This window comes from Tachysurus fulvidraco, chromosome 7, assembly GCF_022655615.1.
Source record: "Tachysurus fulvidraco isolate hzauxx_2018 chromosome 7, HZAU_PFXX_2.0, whole genome shotgun sequence".
Lineage (NCBI taxonomy): Eukaryota > Metazoa > Chordata > Actinopteri > Siluriformes > Bagridae > Tachysurus > Tachysurus fulvidraco.
The window spans coordinates 11056936-11074887 of NC_062524.1; the positions used below are offsets into that span (position 1 = coordinate 11056936).

Consider the following 17952-nt stretch of genomic DNA (forward strand, 5'->3'; position numbering starts at 1 on the left):
AAGTGACCAGGTGTAAAAAGGCCCTCAGTTGCATAAAATCAGATAAGACACAAGTCGCTCTGGATTACAGCGTCTGCCAAATGCAGTTAATGTAATTTCTCAAAGCTGCTTCCTAAAGATAAGAAGTATTTGATTGCGCTTGTAACCGTAAAGCCTATATGTTTGTGTTTTAATCACCAGATAATTTCTTCAATCATTCATTTATTCATTCATTCAGATTCAAGAATACACTTGTTAGGGTCACAGTGGATCTGGAGAGCCAGACAGGAGCACACTCTAGATAGGATGCTGGTCCAAACCACTGAATAGACACAGATTTGCAAACTCATCCCCACTTTGCTGATTCACGTCTGCGCTGCAGCTCCAATCACATTTGATAAGTTTGTTTGATAAGATACTAAAGTTGTGGGTCACAACAGAAAAAATGATGAATCAGAGTTCAGGGACGTTGTGGAGCAGATCACAGGTACAGTATTTTTCTGGAAGGTGGCAGGACATCAGAGGTCCTCACGCCATTGTGAGCGGACAATAATTAATCACCCAAGAAATATTCTAATAATTATATTGACTGTTTGTTAGGCCTTTTATTTGCAGGTTTATAAAAGACAAACAACTAGTTCTGGCATGTTTTGTGGTCTAAATATTTCATGTCAGTCTGTCAGCGTGGACCTTTCATTTTGTCAACAAACAGACGCACAAAAGAATATAGTCATTGTTTGCACTGCCATGCGGTAAAGAGAATAGTTTCTGTCATCTTTTATTAGTGATAAGAAAACAGCCAGACAAATGCTTGGTTCTGGTAAAACACACTCCAGTGTTCAAAGGGTCTTACTGTAATCAGGAGCATGAGAATCAGTTTGTTATTGGCTTTGGCATGTTTTTGACTTCTAGGAGAAACCTAGTCTGGCTGGTTCTGTCATCATATAGTTTGTCTACAACTGACATGAGTTAAAAAGCTTTCATTATTGGCAAATATTGATTTGCCTTTAAGAAGTAACCAAATCCTCAAAATGCATAGTTGTGGTTATTGTGTCATTAAAGGAAATAATCATGTTGACAGGATTTGTTGGAAAACTTCACAGAAATGTGTCATCTGTTAGCAGAAAATATTAATACAAATAATTATTAATATAGGATAAAATATATTTTATATATATATTGTATGATGCTTTACTGTTTTCATGTTTTTAGTCATTACTTAAATTTCTCCAAGTTTCTGGTTGCAGAGCTTTCCAATATAACTGAGTGCAGCATCAGTCTGATACTTTCAGATGTGCCATAAAGTTTGATAGCATCATCCTGTCAGGCCTCGAGTCTGCTCCTCTCTCTTCTCTGTGACGTGTATGTGCCAGTGCTTTGTGTTGCACTTGTGCACCGAGGTGATGCCTAGTGGTACCGTGGTCATATGGACTGTGTGAGCCGTACAAGTGAAATCCTATGAGCACCACTGCTATTAGGGTGTGCTTTGTTTGTTTGTTTGTGTTTATGACAAATTTGTTTAATTGTAAGGCAACTGTGGGTTAAAAAGTTGCGATATATATATATTTCATATGTTTATTATTTCATATAATACTACTACTAGTACTACAATGACTAATAATAATAATAATAATAATAATAATAATAATAATAATAATAATAATAATAATTTAGTAGTATTAGTAGTAGTATATAAAATAATAAACATATAATAATAATAATAATAATAATAATAATAATAATAGTAATAATAATAACAATAATAATAATAATAATAATAATAACAATAATAATTATTATTATTATTGTTATTATTATTATTATTATTATTATTATTATTATTACTATTATTATTATTATTATTATATTTTAATAAAAAATATTTCTTTTCTTTTTTTTTTCTTTTTTTTGTAAATTCATTATTATTTTACATTTATTTTTTTAGGTTTAATAGTTAAAGTCATGAACCATAAAAACTTACTTAAACAGAAAAGATGCAACAAAACAAATTTCAATCATTTCCAATAATTTATTCGAGACAAAACCTATAGATGAGGTACAAAATATAAATAAGTGATCTCAATAAATTAAATAAATATTTTTTTTCTAAGCATGTTATTATACAACATGATATAAGCCAAGCAGGCTGTGAAACTAAACATTCAAGTATTTGTGGTCAAGCTGAAGGCTGAAAAAATGCCTTTCCCTTGATATGAGTGAAGAAACAGCAGTTGTGGACATGGCACTGAGTTGTTCAGCAGACAAACCTCAAGCTATAAGCAGGAGTTAAAAGACCTCTCATTAAACACATTCCACTGAAACCCAGTGCTTGTTTTTGTATAATAGGAAAATACAAGGACATTATTTGGCCTGTTCTATTGCAGGAAAAAACAATTACTGCAGATTGTTGGCAAGCTCAGAGCCATTGAAACCCGTTTGCACATGTAACCGAAAACACGCAACAGTAACTATGTTAATAATATTTCCGTGTTTACAAAGAGGCCAAGAACAGAAAAAAAAGAAAAAAGAAAAAGAAAAAAAGCTCCCCAACGAGCCCTGAGTGATCGATCTATTTCATATAACAGTTAATATGTGGACCAAAGAATCCACTGGCAAACTTAGATAAGACAGCAAAGCAACCTTTGGTCATTGTTATCATAGATTAGAAACAAAAGCATAAACTCAGTGTTTATGACAGCTTCCTACATGACTGCAGTAAGGGCCTGCAGTGTTTAGAGGTATTTAACATTTTCAAGAGAAATGAAATCATACGAAACTCTGATACAGAGAAGTACAACTGAAATACGAGAAGAACAGAATGTAATAAAAGGAGAGGATAAAAAAATAAAAATAAATAAAGACCTTAGCATACAAAGACATTGCTGTAATATTTAACCTTTTAAAAAAAAAAAAAAAGCAGTATTGCACAGTCTTTCTTTCTTTCTTTCCTTTCCATTTTTTTTTTTTTTTTTTTTTTGCTTTTTTTTTTTTTTGCTTTTTTTAGTGCTAAACTATTAAACATGACTCCTACATGTTTTTACATTCCTTGGATAAGGCCTCTGTTTCACAGGTGTTCAAGGTGCTCCACCGTTCCTCCTTTGCTCCTCCAGTCTTTCTTAGTGTCCTTTAGATTCCACTGCTTCTCTGATCCTTGAAGTTCCTGTGTATTAATCCCTTTTCCCTTAACACTGCCAGTATCTTTAATAGACAAATTAGTTTTTGGTTTATTTTCCCCATGAACATTCTTAGGTCTTTCATTGTCTTCTGAGAGAATGTTCTCTCATCTGTCCTTCCAGTTATACCTCCACGTTTCAGCAGAAGAGATCCTCTCAAGGCCATCAACTTCTTACTCCTGAGAAGATTTTGACCCTTTGTTGCTTATCGTTCTGCATCTTTCGGTGACTGGATCAAGATTTGTTGTTCTTGATGAGCTTTTTTCTTGAAAGAGCAGAATGCTTGGCTGCGATGAGATTAGCCTTGGCAACTTGCCTACAAATGGAAAAAAAGGGACCGTCTGGTTAAGATCCATTTCAGGAACAAATATATAGTACATATGCATCTCTTTCTCTCTATCTCTATTTGTCTGTAATTTGCTTGTTCATATAAATGTTTCTTATGTTTCTTACCTGAGATATGGGAGGAGATCTTTTTTAGCTTTATCCACATTGCCCTCTTCAGGACCAAAAGGATTCACAACCACTAGGCTTGGATCCATGGAGCTGCAACCAAAACAATAAGTGGCATGTTAAATAACATCCATATCGCAGACACACATTGCAAAGGATTAAAATATAATTAGCTCAGGATTACTGAGCAAAAAAACCTTTTCCTCTCATCCTCTTTACGCCACAGCAGAAAAATGTAAAGCATGTCATTTAAGCTATGTGCAGACGTCAGTGTGAAAGGGTGGAGGTGCAGCTTCGGCGTGATGGAACTGAGCAATTGAGAATTTTTAAGAATTCCTCGTAACCCAACATGGTAATAAAAAAAAACAGTGCTTCTAATTATAATCTCATGACTCAGGTACTTGTATGAGTCATACGAAATCTAGCCAGTGTGGGTTAGTCCTAGTCAAGCTAGTGTGGGTTAGTCCTAGTCAAGTAAACAGCTACACCTTATAGCCGCACATCTCCTTAACCCTTTAACTATGGTTCACCATGCGTTCTTCAGGTGCTGCATGAACAACATGAGAGCTGCCTGGAGGTTCTCAGCTGATTTCTCAGTGTTCTCACCTGGTGTGACAGAAAGTAGAGCATGTCGAGTCGTTCGGGTCAGAACATTCACAACGGCCGGTGGAGCGCCGCCGACGAGACAGAGGGCTTCCCAGGCCATACGGCGTGATCTTACTGTAAAGATAAAAATATGAACTTTAAGAATAATGTGTAGATCTTTTTATCACTTTATATCAAGTGCATGTTGAAATTATGTTCAACTCAAAGTGACCTACCTTGGTGTGTTGACCCAGATTATGTCCAAGTGGCAAAAGTAGATGCATTCCTTATCCATCCAGTTACTGCAGGAGCAGCGCTTGGTGCGAACCCTCGCGGTCCGTAACGGAGAGCTTTGGCTTTCTGATGGTTGGAAGAGGGGTAGTCCAAATCCTAGAAACAGGGTACATAAAGAGCAAATAAATATAAAAGATGTAGGATATTAACCAGGGATCTATTGACTGCACACACGTGGACAGCTCAGTGAATGAAAAGTAAATATCTATAAACTCTTAATCAAACAGTGTATATGCCAGGCCCTGTAAAAGGCCATCCATTTAGATATGTTATCATTTAAGATAAAACACACTTACATAATCTTATTGTCTCCAATGTGGGTTATGAAATGAAAAGTGCAGCTCTTAAAATCTGTGCATTATTTCTCATTGCTAAAAGAATGAAACTTCAGCTATTTTTTGCTCATCACTTATCACCTTTGCAGTCTTACTATCATATATTGTTATGTTTACACTCAGTAGAATAATTCAGTGCATGCCATGTCGGTGTCATGCACACAAATTTGCATCCTTCACCACAGTATAACAGGAACTGACAGTCAGGGACTTACCTTCTTCAACAAACACACAGAACGTGGCAGAGATCAGCAGAATGGTGTGCAGAGAGAGATCCATTGCAAACACTAAATTAAACCGGGCTTTTTAAATCCAGCAAAAGCAAAGTGCACAGGTTCACTATGTGTTGAGCTTTAGTGCTCTTGCTAGAGACAATGACAGGTGCTCATGTGCAGGTCAGACTGCCGGCTTTCCTATTTATACTAGTTGAAGCACCGCCTCCATGTTTGTGACCACATTCTTTTTTTTTTTTTAACACAATGAGTCGCCTGCTCGCATTCTCAACAGGATCATCCGTGGGGAACGGAAAACTGGGGATAAAAAAAGAAGAGAAGAAAAAGAAAATTAAGGAGTGGAGAAGTCGAGATGATCCCTCTTTGACTATTATCATGACGTATCAGTGACAGGGTGTGAAATGAAAACTTTCCTGCCTTTTTCCCCCACAAAGACTCTATTATTTAAAAAAAAAAAAAAAAGCCAAGGTCTTGTTTAATGACTTCCACCCACTCTAGTTTTACTAGTTTTTTGCTTTGTCAATATCTGATTAAACATTAAACATTCTATATTTTCCTATCCATATTTCCCACAGTTATCGTTCTCTGTGATTAACGTGTACGTTCTCACTTGACTTTTATTCAAAATAGAAACATCGATCTAGTGCTACCGTATCTATGTTACCAAACTTCAAGTCAATTCAATTCAATGAATTTTATTTGTACAACACTTTTAAAACATTCACATTGTCTCAAAGCAGCTTTACAGAAGAAAAGACATAGAATAATTTTTTTAAGTTTGGATAAAGTTACTATTTATCTCTAACGTGCGTTCCTAATGATCAAGCATGGGGTGACGTTGGTGAGGAAAAACTTGCTGAGGTGATATGAGGAAGAAACCTTGAAAGGAACATCATCCTCATTTGGGTGACACTGGACAGGAAATGATGTCAATGTAAATAAGGTCATTTCTACAACAGTTTGTAGTCCAGTGGAATTGTGCAACCTAGAGCTCCTGAGGAAATAACAGGTCAGTGTCATGACTGAGTTCATTACGATTTCTATATACCATACTGTATATACACTATACAGTATAGCAGCTTTACTATCAATATCTTTATTATGCACATAGCATAACTCTACTCTTGTGCTCTTGCTACATAACTGGAAATCTGTTCCATGTTAATAAAAAAGAGTGCAGCTAATTTATCAGCGAATGAATCCATTCAATTCAATTCAATTTATTTGTATAACACTTCGAACAATGGATGTTGCCTCAAAGCAGCTTTACAGAAGCATAGAAACAGAATAAAAATGTTAACGTTTAATATTAAATTGCTATTTATCTGTAACATCTACTCTATAATACAGAACAGCAGTTAAATTACTAATGATTTCTCTCTTCTTTGACTTAAAGTCACTAAATTTACCCAGTGGATGAAAGATTTTAAAGATACAAGTACAAGCAATAACAAGACCTTCATTAATTCTTTTTCGATTTTTCTTCTGTCACTTTTTATTTTGCATTCTGTCACTTTTCTTTTTACTATCTATCTGTCTTTATTTATACTTATAGAATATAGAATATGTAAGTAAATAAGAATATATAATATATATATTCTTACTTATAAAAAATAGAATATATATATATATATATATATATATATATATATATATATATATATATATATATATATATATATATAAGAATATATACATGCTGCTTTATGTGACACACATGTAAAAAAAATCTAAATCTAAATGATAACATTTACACAATGAACTAAATAAACATTAAGTTATTCCCAAGCTGCATGCCATGTCATTGCATTATTATTCCTTCCGCTACAGTTCATGCAAATCATCTGCGTCCTCCATTACTGTTGGTCTTCACACTATCAGGTCTGGTTGCAAAGCCATAATGAATGGAATTCAGCAGAGGATATCTGATAATAAATGGCACTGGGTAAAGTATGTAAATATCTAAAGGTGAAGGAGGACATTTGTTTTCAGACTGGAAATGATCTCCAGTATATTTTGCATGACAGATTTTGGGAAAACCTATAACAGAATGACGCTTTTGGAATGACACTTCCTTAAGTTAAGTTATCTTTCCTCCGTAAGTAAACACTATCTTTTTTTTTCATGACTCAGTAAATCCAGATTGGAGGTTTGGGGAAAACAAATAAAAAACAGTGAAAGAATTTGCAAAATGAATCAAAAAGAATGACATATTTTGCTCTATTCTATTGTAATCGCATGATATATGTCAGGATTACTGATGCACGATGTGTATAGGAGTAAAAGTTGCTGAGGAATGAAAAACAATGTCCTTTTTGTAACAAAAGGGGGCAGAAAGAGCCTCTGAGGAACATACAGTCTGTGCAAGGGGCAGGAAATGCCAGAGTGACATCACCATCTTTTGAACAATGGCATCTCTGAAACTATTTGTCACATTAAAAATCAATAAAGAAATACAGTCAAAGCTTAAGCAAATATTTTTCTAGATAGATAGATACAGTACAATAGATAGATAGATAGATAGATAGATAGATAGATAGATAGATAGATAGATAGATAGATAGATAGATAGATAGATAGATAGATAGATAGAGTAGATGTAAATCCATGTTAAATGTTAGACGTACAAACTCATCCCACGTGCCAGTTTTCATCGAAACTATGCGTCCGACTGCATAAACGGTTAATCATTGCACAGGGGACCCGCATTAACCTGCTTTCATATCTATTGTCTGTCTCTGTTTTGTCTCTCTCCACTTCTCTCTCTCCGTCTGTCTCTTCCTGCGGTCACACTCCAAAAATGCGCTTTTATCCATTTCCTGTTCTGGATTGCTCGGCAGCATGCCACAAAGAGTGTGTCAACATACTCGCACAGTTAAATGACTCTGAGGAATTCCTTGAGTGGCCCTCCGGCATGCAGCGCCGTGCAGGACTTTGATACTTTTCCCTTTCCTGGTGATAGCCTCTGACCAAAACAGGTCAACAGAAAGAGCGCTAGCTGGCTTGCAACAGTTTAGTAATGATGATTAATTAGAGAGCAATGGTGTTATAAAAAGTCACTTCATTTTTAGAACACAATTCAATCCAGGCTTTGATCAGACACCATGGATTGCAGCCACGTTTTAATAAATTGAACAGAATCAGATTATATGATTTTATTAACCAAAGATATTAATCCAGAAGAAGTGAAAACAAAGTGAATCAAATAAAATATAAGCCAAGAACACAATGGCACTATCAGCATTTGGACCTATTAAGTACTATAAATAACTTTATCTTTATCTTTCTTTGTACTTATATCTGCATTCTGCTTTAAACTGGAAATAGGTGTGTCTAACGTTTTGTTTTTTTCCCATCATCTCTGGGATAGACATGCCGGCACTGTCAGAACAGTCCATGCCTTCTGGCTCTGAAAGTTCTTCAACCTCAGATATATCACTCCAGTTCATAATTAGTCTCAGCTGGAAATGTGTGCAAATCCTGCATCACACAGCTATTACTTTTCTTTGTACCTGTCTGTAATATTTTTTGTAACAATTGTGTTCTAAGAAAATTGTACATTGTCTTACATATTGTAATGTACGTACGAAAACAGCATGGTAGCACATAATGGGTTGCCACCGTTCCAGCTCCAGGGTTCTTGGTTTGAGTTACTGTTAGAGTTCCTGTCTGTGTTTACCTGTATTACTATTATTATTAGTAGTAGTAATTAGCCACAATATTATATAACAATGTGTTAGTGTTACACAACTAGGGCATATTTCTTGGTCTTTGTTGGTGCTGTAGTGGATTTCCAAACTTGTACATATTTTTATGTCATGCAATTGGGGAAGTCGTGGCCTAATGGTTAGTTTGATTCCTAACCCTAAGGTTGTGGATTCGAGTCTCGGGCCGGCAATACGACGACTGAAGTGCAAGGCACCGAAACACACCCCCCCCTCCATTAAATAAGATAACGCCTCAACTGATAAAGTACCCCATCTCATACAGCTCAGGGAAGGAAAGTATCTGAGGTTTTGTTTTCATGGTCCTGTATCATCTCCACCCAAAAGGAAGTGGTTGTAAACGTGTGCGGGTGAGAAGGGTCAAAGATAATCTTATAAAGGTGTATCTGATAACAAATGCCAGTGGATAAAGTATTCAAATGCATAAATGTATGGAGTTAAGGCATTTTGTTTTAGACAGAGGTGGACAGTACTTATGTAAATTCCACCTCACACTAACACCTGAGCAGGATAAAGAGGTTAAGAGGTTACTGGACATGAATTAATAGATCTTCTTATTCCTTCATTTAATCCTTCCAAAAAAAAAAAAAAAGACTCATGTGGGATCATTTCGATATCCAACATATTCATGCATCGAGGGCCTAAAAGACCAGATACAGATACAACTAAAGCACTGGATGTTTTGTATAAAATTTTTAAACATTGTTTGCAGGGTGAAAATGTTTTAATTATTAATTATTGAAGATAAATAAAACGGTTTTAGAATTTTGACTTAAAAAATAAAGGTAAACATTCAATATTCTGAATAGTTTATATTCAGGATACAGTTCTAGTTCTCTGTTTAAACGCGGAAACGTGAAATACTTTTTTTTTTTTTTTAACAAAAGGTCAGATTTTCCTCATTTCTAATCTGGTCTACTGAAGCATGCATCCAAACGACACGCCAAAGGATTTGGGTCAGGCCCTAGTTATGGAGAGGGCCATAAACAACAAGCAAGACTATGGTTCACATGGCAAGATGCTGATACACAGGAAACTATATAATGGCACTAATCAGGGTGAAAATGAGGCACAGGTGCCAGTGATTAGGACACGTGACCTGCTGGGGCTGATGGGAAATGCAGTATAGTGTCCTTTGGGAGCTATTATGACAATTAGATTTAAATGAATCATGAATTTTTACACAAGCAAAAAAAGGGGGACAAAAAACAAATATTAAGAAACTCTAAAAATAAAATCTGTAATATAATTTCTAATGGAATTTGTTGTAGTATATTATAAAAGAATATAAAATAAAAGTATCAAAGAATATAAAATACAGTAGAAGTATCTATAGCTCCCAGATATTTGTTTATTTGTTCATTTATTTATTTATTTATTTATTTATTCATTTTTGTTATTTTTCATTTTTTTGCATTGTACATTGTGAGTTGGTTTTATTTTTATCACTACAAATCCTGGCCTGGGCGGCACGGTGGCTTAGTGGTTATCACGTTTGCCTCACACATCCAGGGTTGGGGGTTCAATTCCCGCTTCCGCCTTGTGTGTGCAGAGTTTGCATGTTCTCCCCGTGCCTCGGGGGTTTCCTCCCCGGTCCAAACACATGCATGGTATGTTGAATGGCATCTCTGGAATATTGTCTGTAGTGTGTGAATGAGAGTGTGTGTGTCCTGCGATGGGTTGGCAATCTGTCCAGGGTGCATCCTGCCTTGATGCCCGATGATGCCTGAGAAGCGGAAGAAAATGAATGAATGAAATCCTGGCCTCCCCATCACTCCATGATTGGCTGAGAGAATTAGAAATGCATCAGAAATTTTTATTATTATTAAAGAAAAATCATTGCTAGATCGTGTTATTAGATCAGCAGATAGCACATTGTTGGTTTAAAAAAATGATAAATGGTTTTATTACTACTAGTTAGTCTACTGAAAAAACAAAAGGTCTCTGCTGGAGTGATTACATAAAGGGTATGAAGATAAAGATGAACACACAGAACACTTTTCCTGTTCCCTCCTCAGAAAAACAATGAAGAGACCAAGTAAGTCTATAGAACGCAGAATGCTTTGATCTGTTGAGGAAAGTGTGACGTCCAAAATGATTAAGCCACTACACATGATAATGCATCTGACTTCCTCTCTTTCATTTTATCAGTTCAATCAAATTGCAACACACCAATTCTGTGATGGTTGTTGTGGTAAACTTTTCTGAGTTGCTGTAGCAGCCACTTGGTCACCATTGCAAACCCTGCCCTCTTTAGTTTCAGTGGAAAAATGACTTATATGTATGTATAAAGAAAGACAAATAGAGAAAGCATGAGAGAGGGGGACAGAGAGACAGACAGAGAGAGAGAGAGAGAGAGAGAGAGAGAGAGAGAGAGAGAGAGAGAGAGAGAGAGAGAGAGAGAGAGAGAGAGAGAGAGAGACTTACAAACTTACTTGGTTTGGATAAGCAGGATGTTTACAAAACCAGGTGTGTACAAGGTCTGATCTCCTGAACACAATAAGACGTTAAAGAGCAATAAAACACTAAGCACACTGCAGAAAATAAAATATCTCTCTGGCTGTCTAAACAGAGACGACAAGCTGTGGCAGCTGCCACAATTCAAGTGTTGGATCCAAGTGTACTAATAAATTATAGCTCTAATCAGCATTGAGGATAAATTATGGGAATGGATTGCAGTGTTGTTAATTCTTTGTACATGTGAGTACTCCTGGGTGCCATTGTTTAATAGCCTATTTTTTAGCATGTTTAAATTCGTGCTTATTAAAATTAGTGGTGGAAAAAATAACTCTTGAATTTAAAATCTGCCCAAATAGAGGGGGGGGGGCATGTATTTAAATGTAGAGGACGAAATAATACTTATGTAAACATTTACTAATGGAGACTATTTAACTTCCTACTTATTGAAAGCACACTGTATCTTAGGCATGATAGAGTTCCAGCACCAGTTGGACTCCGCTTCATGAAGTATTCGGACATTCTAAGAGGAGATGCGGACTACATGTGGTCTTTGAGGACAACAGCCTCCTCATCAAAACACAATTAATGGAGTGTATACTGTATTTATAATCACACTCTCCAGTGTCACCCAAATGAGGATGGGGTTCACCTTTGAGTCTGATTCAAAACACTGATTCAAAACACTGTGGTGAAGAAAAACTCCCTTAGATGGAAGAGGAAGAAACCTTCAGAGGAACCTCTGAGACCTCTCAAAAGTGAACCTCATCCTCATTTAGGTGGCAAAAGTATATTGATTAGGAGGTTGTTGTCCTCAAAAACCATATGTAGTTTGCATCTCCTCTTAAAATGTCCGAATACTTCATTAAGCAGCATCCAACTGTAGCTCGTACATCTCTAGATGTCACAGGATCCTCACATGGTTGGCATCTCAATGAATGTTGAAAACCTTTATTGCCCCGAAGGGAATTTCTTTTGCACTCAAGGAAGCCACATTAACATCAACATCCAACAACTTTACAAACACAGAAGACACAAAAAACAAAACATAAACAACACAAACACAACAATGATAGTGACATACAATAATCAGTCCAATATCAAAAATTTTTTTAAAAAATTTTAAATCTTTAAAAATTCTATGTACCTGTGTCTAATCTGTTCAGTAACTGAATGCTCCTGGGTACAAATGATGTAACAGCACGTTTAGTTTTTTTTCTGGAAATAAAGACCCCCCCCCCCCCCCCCCTGCATGTCTGCATTAAAACTACGCAGTTTCCTTAAGAAATAGAGCCGTTGCTGTGCTTTTGAGTATCTTGCTAGTGTGTTAATCGATAATAGTGCCCAGATACTTATATTCCATCACAGTCTCAATAACAGTCCCTTGAATAGTAACAGGTTGCAGTGGATGGTGCTTTTTTCTAAAGTCGATCACCATTTCTTTTGTTTTAGAAATATTTAAAATTAGTGAGTTTTGATTGCACCATGCATGGAAGTGGTCAACCTCAGTCCTGTAATCCTGTTCATTATTATTTGTTAAAAAACCGACTAAAGCAGCATCATCTGCAAACTTAATCAGTGAACAGTTAGAATGGTGACTGACACAATCATTAGTATATAAAATAAATAACAATGGTGATAAAACACATCCTTGTGGCACTCCTGTGTTTGTCACAATGGTTCTTGACCGACCGTGACCTGCCCTCACATACTGTTGTCTCCCTGTTAAAACGTCCTGAATCCACTTTAAAATAGTGAGGTTTACACCCTGCTTGTCAGCTTCTTTATCAATATGTGTGACTGGATAGTATTAAAAGCTGAGGAGAAGTCTGCAAACAGGATGCGTACATAAGAAGCCGGTGTTTCAAGATGTTTGTAAATTCCATTCAGGAGGGTTATAACAGCATCTTCTACATCCCTTTTCTCTCTGTAAGCAAACTGTAATGTGTCCATGTGAGCCTGGGTTTGTATTTTAAGACGAGTTGAAATAATCCGCTCAAAGCACTTCATAGCAACGTAAGTAAGTGCCACTGGTCTAAAATCGTTCAGTCCAACTGGTTTGGGTTTCTTAGGAAGTGGTAGAATTTCTGCTATTTTCCATATCCTTGGGACTTTGTGTGTGTCAAGTGATTTCTGAAACAGTCCTTTAAACACTGGGGTCAGTTGTTCTTTGCAGCTCTTTAGGACGGTGCCTTCCAACCTGTCAGGGCCAGCAGCTTTCCGTGTCCTTATATGGGAGAAGATCCACCCCACTTCCTCACAGCTTACACTGATTGATGCACTTGCTCTTCCATCAAAGCTGATTGGAGTGGGTGGCACACCACTCTCCCATCTCGCAAAGTGTTCATTCAGGACATTTGCTTGTTCAACTGAATGTACCGGAGTGTTAGAGTGGTAATGGTTTTGACCTACAATAGTTTTAATACCTCTCCACGCCATACAAGAGTTATTTTCCTTAAGTTGTTGTTCAACTTTATCTTTATATCGTCTCTTACCCTGTTTAATTTTCATCTGTATTTCCCTCTGAACAAACATTGACCAGACAATCAGAGCCCATGTGCGTGTCAGCCGCTGAGCAGCGCCACCTAATGATTAGAATGTTCGATATCTTCATGACACGGAATACAACTGGAGCTGGCACAATCTCTAGATGCCTCAGGATGGGTACAAAAAGAGAATCAGTGGAGAGGAACTACAAACAATTTTGAGATTCCGATCAGCGTCCAACACTTTTACTGGGGCAGAAACCAGATGACCAAGAGAAATCCCCTGAAGCGCAGGGAGAACAGGTACACTCCACACAGACAGGGTGGAGACAGGAACCAGCTCAGACCAACCCCAGGGGTGATACCCAACACAGACACGTATTCAGAGCTAGTAATTTAAAGCATGGCAAGATCGCCGTATTAACATTTGACTTACCAAAATGCTTAGGTGGATTTTCTGCGTAGCTTCTTAATATTATTAACATTGAATGTATGAAGCTTTATTTTTTAGTAATTTCTTTATCCTGGTTAGAAATTACACTGGATCCAGAGGCTATACTGTCAATGTTAATAGTGTCCTTTCTGCAACCGTTTGTAGTTTTGAGGAACTCTTGGATCAGCACAATTCCCAAGTTCACAACAGACCCAACACTAATTCCTTCCTGGGAAAGTCTTCAAATGACTGCTGAAGAAGACCTGACCACAAAGCTGACTGACGCAACAGTAGTTCAAAGACGCTGTGACAGTCTGCAGGTGACGCTATACATAGCAGGGATCAATTTACCATGACCAATCCACTAAGTCCTATATTTGTGTAGGTTGTAAACCAGACAACCCATAGGAAACCCAAGTAGAGGCTAAGACCTTGCAAAGAAATTCCACACAGACTATTCAAGCTCAGAATTGATCTGGTCAACTTGGGACTGTGAGTCTGGAATGCTACCCAATCAAGCATCGCGTTAGTTCTGGCAGGTCATGTCGTCAAGCGTGCCTCAGCTGTTAATCAGCTGTCCATGACGTGCACCAATCCAGTTACGACATCCATATTACCCGAGCATTTAAATTCCTATTCATTGAGCCGCTTTGTAGCGCGTTGCTGCTGCTGCGATTTAAACTCCCTCCTCCAACCCCGACTCCACCATGTTGGAACCCGTGTCCGTTGTACTGTACCAGTTTACGTCTTAAATCTCCACATATTTTTCTCTCTCTCTCCCTCTCTCTCTAATTATTTAATTATTTATTTATCCATTCATTCATTTATTATTTGCAAAAAAAAATAAAAAAAACTCCATGCATGATTAATGGTTCTGTTATACGAGGGGTCTCTTCTATTTTCTAGTTGCTGCTCTCCCCGCTCAGTCCATGCATGCGCACGGACGGGCACATGGATTCCTGCCCAGAACAGAACCACACCGCCAATAAAAATGTAGTAGCTAAGTATGAGTAGTAACTTAAATAGACCACAGAAAATTGTTCAGTTTATGTTTATATTAAATGGTGTATGTTTATTTAATGTTGCCATGATATAATAAATCATTTGAATCAGATCATAATGTACAGGTTGTAGGCTGTTATCATGCTGTTAATTCATTCTTTTGAGTCCAATGAATAAAATAATTCCAATGTTTCGTTTAATTTTACAAATGTCTACACAGGTTTAATACTGTAACAAACTGCCGTAGCACTTATCTGCTACTCATACAGCTCACTATAAGTAAGTTAAATGTCTTGGACTGACTTATGTTTAACGTCAGAATTAGACATCGGCACACCTCGGTTTTTAGAAAACCCCACCTTGTGCACGAATCTCCTGCACAATGCACCACATTGCGTTTAAGTCCATAATTACGTCTGATGTCTGAATACCAATGAAGCAATTTCAGTTTTAACTCCTCATATGCGTAAATAATTCAGCCCAGGTTCTGCAGTATGTCTGTATCTGTTAAATGAAAATTCTTTTTAGGTTAGACTATTTATGTGGATGAAAATGAAACAAAAAAACATGATCACTAAGTCAAGTCTGAGGCAAAAACAAAAGAAAACATTCAGGTGTGTATAGTTTTATCTTTTATCTTGCTGTAAGGAATTTATTTGGAAGGCAAGCAAATGTAAATCAGCCTGTTCAACTTCATTGTAGAAAATCACTAAGGAGCTCATAATGAAAGTGTTCCACTGTTCTGGTTAAAGGAGAAGTAAACTTTAGTTGATAAGAATTCTGTAACAGTAGCGATTGCAGTGTATGTGTTCATAGGAAAATTGAAGACACTATACATTATAACACCATGCTATATTAGATAGATAGATAGATAGATAGATAGATAGATAGATAGATAGATAGATAGATAGATAGATAGATAGATAGATAGATAGATAGATATACAGACAGACAGACAGACAGACAGACAGACAGACAGATAGATAGATAGATAGATAGATAGATAGATAGATAGATAGATAGATAGATAGATAGATAGATAGATAGATAGATATACAGACAGACAGACAGACAGACAGACAGATAGATAGATAGATAGATAGATAGATAGATAGATAGATAGATAGATAGATAGATAGATAGATAGATAGATAGATAGATAGATAGATAGATATACAGACAGACAGACAGACAGACAGACAGACAGACAGACAGATAGATAGATAGATAGATAGATAGATAGATAGATAGATAGATAGATAGATAGACAGACAGACAGACAGACAGACAGACAGACAGACAGACAGACAGACAGATAGATAGATAGATAGATAGATAGATAGATAGATAGATAGATAGATAGATAGATAGATAGATAGATAGATAGATAGATAGATTTTTTTATAGCATACAACAGAATAAAAATGTAAAAGTTTCAAACTAGATTACTATATGTCTCTAACGTCTATCTAACATTCATAACAGACTTAACAATAATTCCTTCCGACTTCCTGCAGAAGTTTTCAAATGTTCACCGATGAGGACCCGAGCACAAAGCTGGCCGACACAGACGGTGTGATAGTCTTTGAGTGGTTCTGTCCACAGCAGTCCTATGGGTCACAGGTTGTAAATGTACATATATCCCAGCAGAGTGAACCACCAAGCAACGAGACTCCAATCAGGGGTAGGACATCACAATGGATCAGGAAGGTCACAGTGGGATCTCAGAAAAATGGGAGCTCGGGAGTAGTATGTATAGCTTGACATAGAATGTGTGTGTGTGTGTGTGTGTGTGTGTGTGTGTGTGTGTGTGTGTGTGTGTGTGTGTGTGTGTGTGTGTGTGTGTGTGAGAGAGAGAGAGAGAGAGAGAGAGAGAGAGAGAGAGAGAGAGAGAGAGAGAGAGAGAGAGAGAGAGAGAGAGAAATTATTAGGTATGCTTGTAATCATGTGATAGTTAAAGACAAAGTACATTATGTGCAAAGCTATGACAACATAACTAAAAGGGAGAGCCAGAAGATGACACAGACATGAGGGCATGAGGGCTTCCTGGGACATAAAGCTTCCAACCACTCCGCAGTCAGCAAACCTGAGCGACTTGCGAAGGTGGAAAGGCTACAAAACATCCCAGTACACCAAATACTCTATGCCCATGAACTCTCCAGGAAAAAAGATAGATAGTAAATGAAAAGTACATCATCAATTAGCAGCTGATCATCTGGTTCCTCTAACACATACACACATGCACACACATATACAGAAACACACACGCACACACACACACGCACGCACACATTCACACACACAAACACACACACACGCACACACACATTCACACATACACACACACATATACACACACACACACACATATACACACGCACATACTGTACACACACACATAAACACACACGGATACACACGCACGCACACAAACACACACACACACATTCACACACACATATTCACACATACACACACATGCCATATACACACATACACATAAAAAAACAAAACGCACACACACACACACACACACACACACACACACACACACACACACACACATACACACACATACGTACACACACACATACACACAGACACATGCACATACACACGTACACACACACATAGACATGCACATACATACACATACATATACACACACAGACACACACTCACACACACATAGACACATGCACATACACACGTACACACACACAAAAAAAAAAACAGTCAGAAGTTAGAACCACAGTCATTACTTTCATGTGCAAAAGACCCACTAAACATCTTGTTA

At 37.0% G+C, this 17952-nt stretch overlaps 1 protein-coding gene across 1 annotated transcript; it reads right to left on the reverse strand.

Annotated features, from left to right (window-relative positions):
* Positions 1-1994: 1994 nt before the first annotated feature.
* Positions 1995-5226, reverse strand: edn2 (endothelin 2). Its single transcript, XM_027143796.2, has 5 exons — positions 5035-5226; positions 4427-4580; positions 4212-4325; positions 3606-3698; positions 1995-3468 (listed from the first exon to the last, which is right to left on the reverse strand). The coding sequence occupies exons 1-5, from the start codon at positions 5096-5098 to the stop codon at positions 3387-3389; spliced, it is 507 nt and encodes a 168-aa protein (XP_026999597.1). The 5' UTR covers positions 5099-5226; the 3' UTR covers positions 1995-3386.
* Between the last annotated feature and the right edge of the window lie 12726 nt (positions 5227-17952).

Bases quoted from the DNA above. Each gene is read 5' to 3' on its own strand.
- edn2 (XM_027143796.2), bottom strand. From the start codon at position 5,098: ATGGATCTCTCTCTGCACACCATTCTGCTGATCTCTGCCACGTTCTGT. The intron at 4,581-5,034 runs GTAAGTCCCTGA...CCCTGTTTCTAG, and splicing joins CTGTGTGTTTGTTGAAGAAG to GATTTGGACTACCCCTCTTC. The intron at 4,326-4,426 runs GTAGGTCACTTT...TTATCTTTACAG, and splicing joins ATCTGGGTCAACACACCAAG to TAAGATCACGCCGTATGGCC.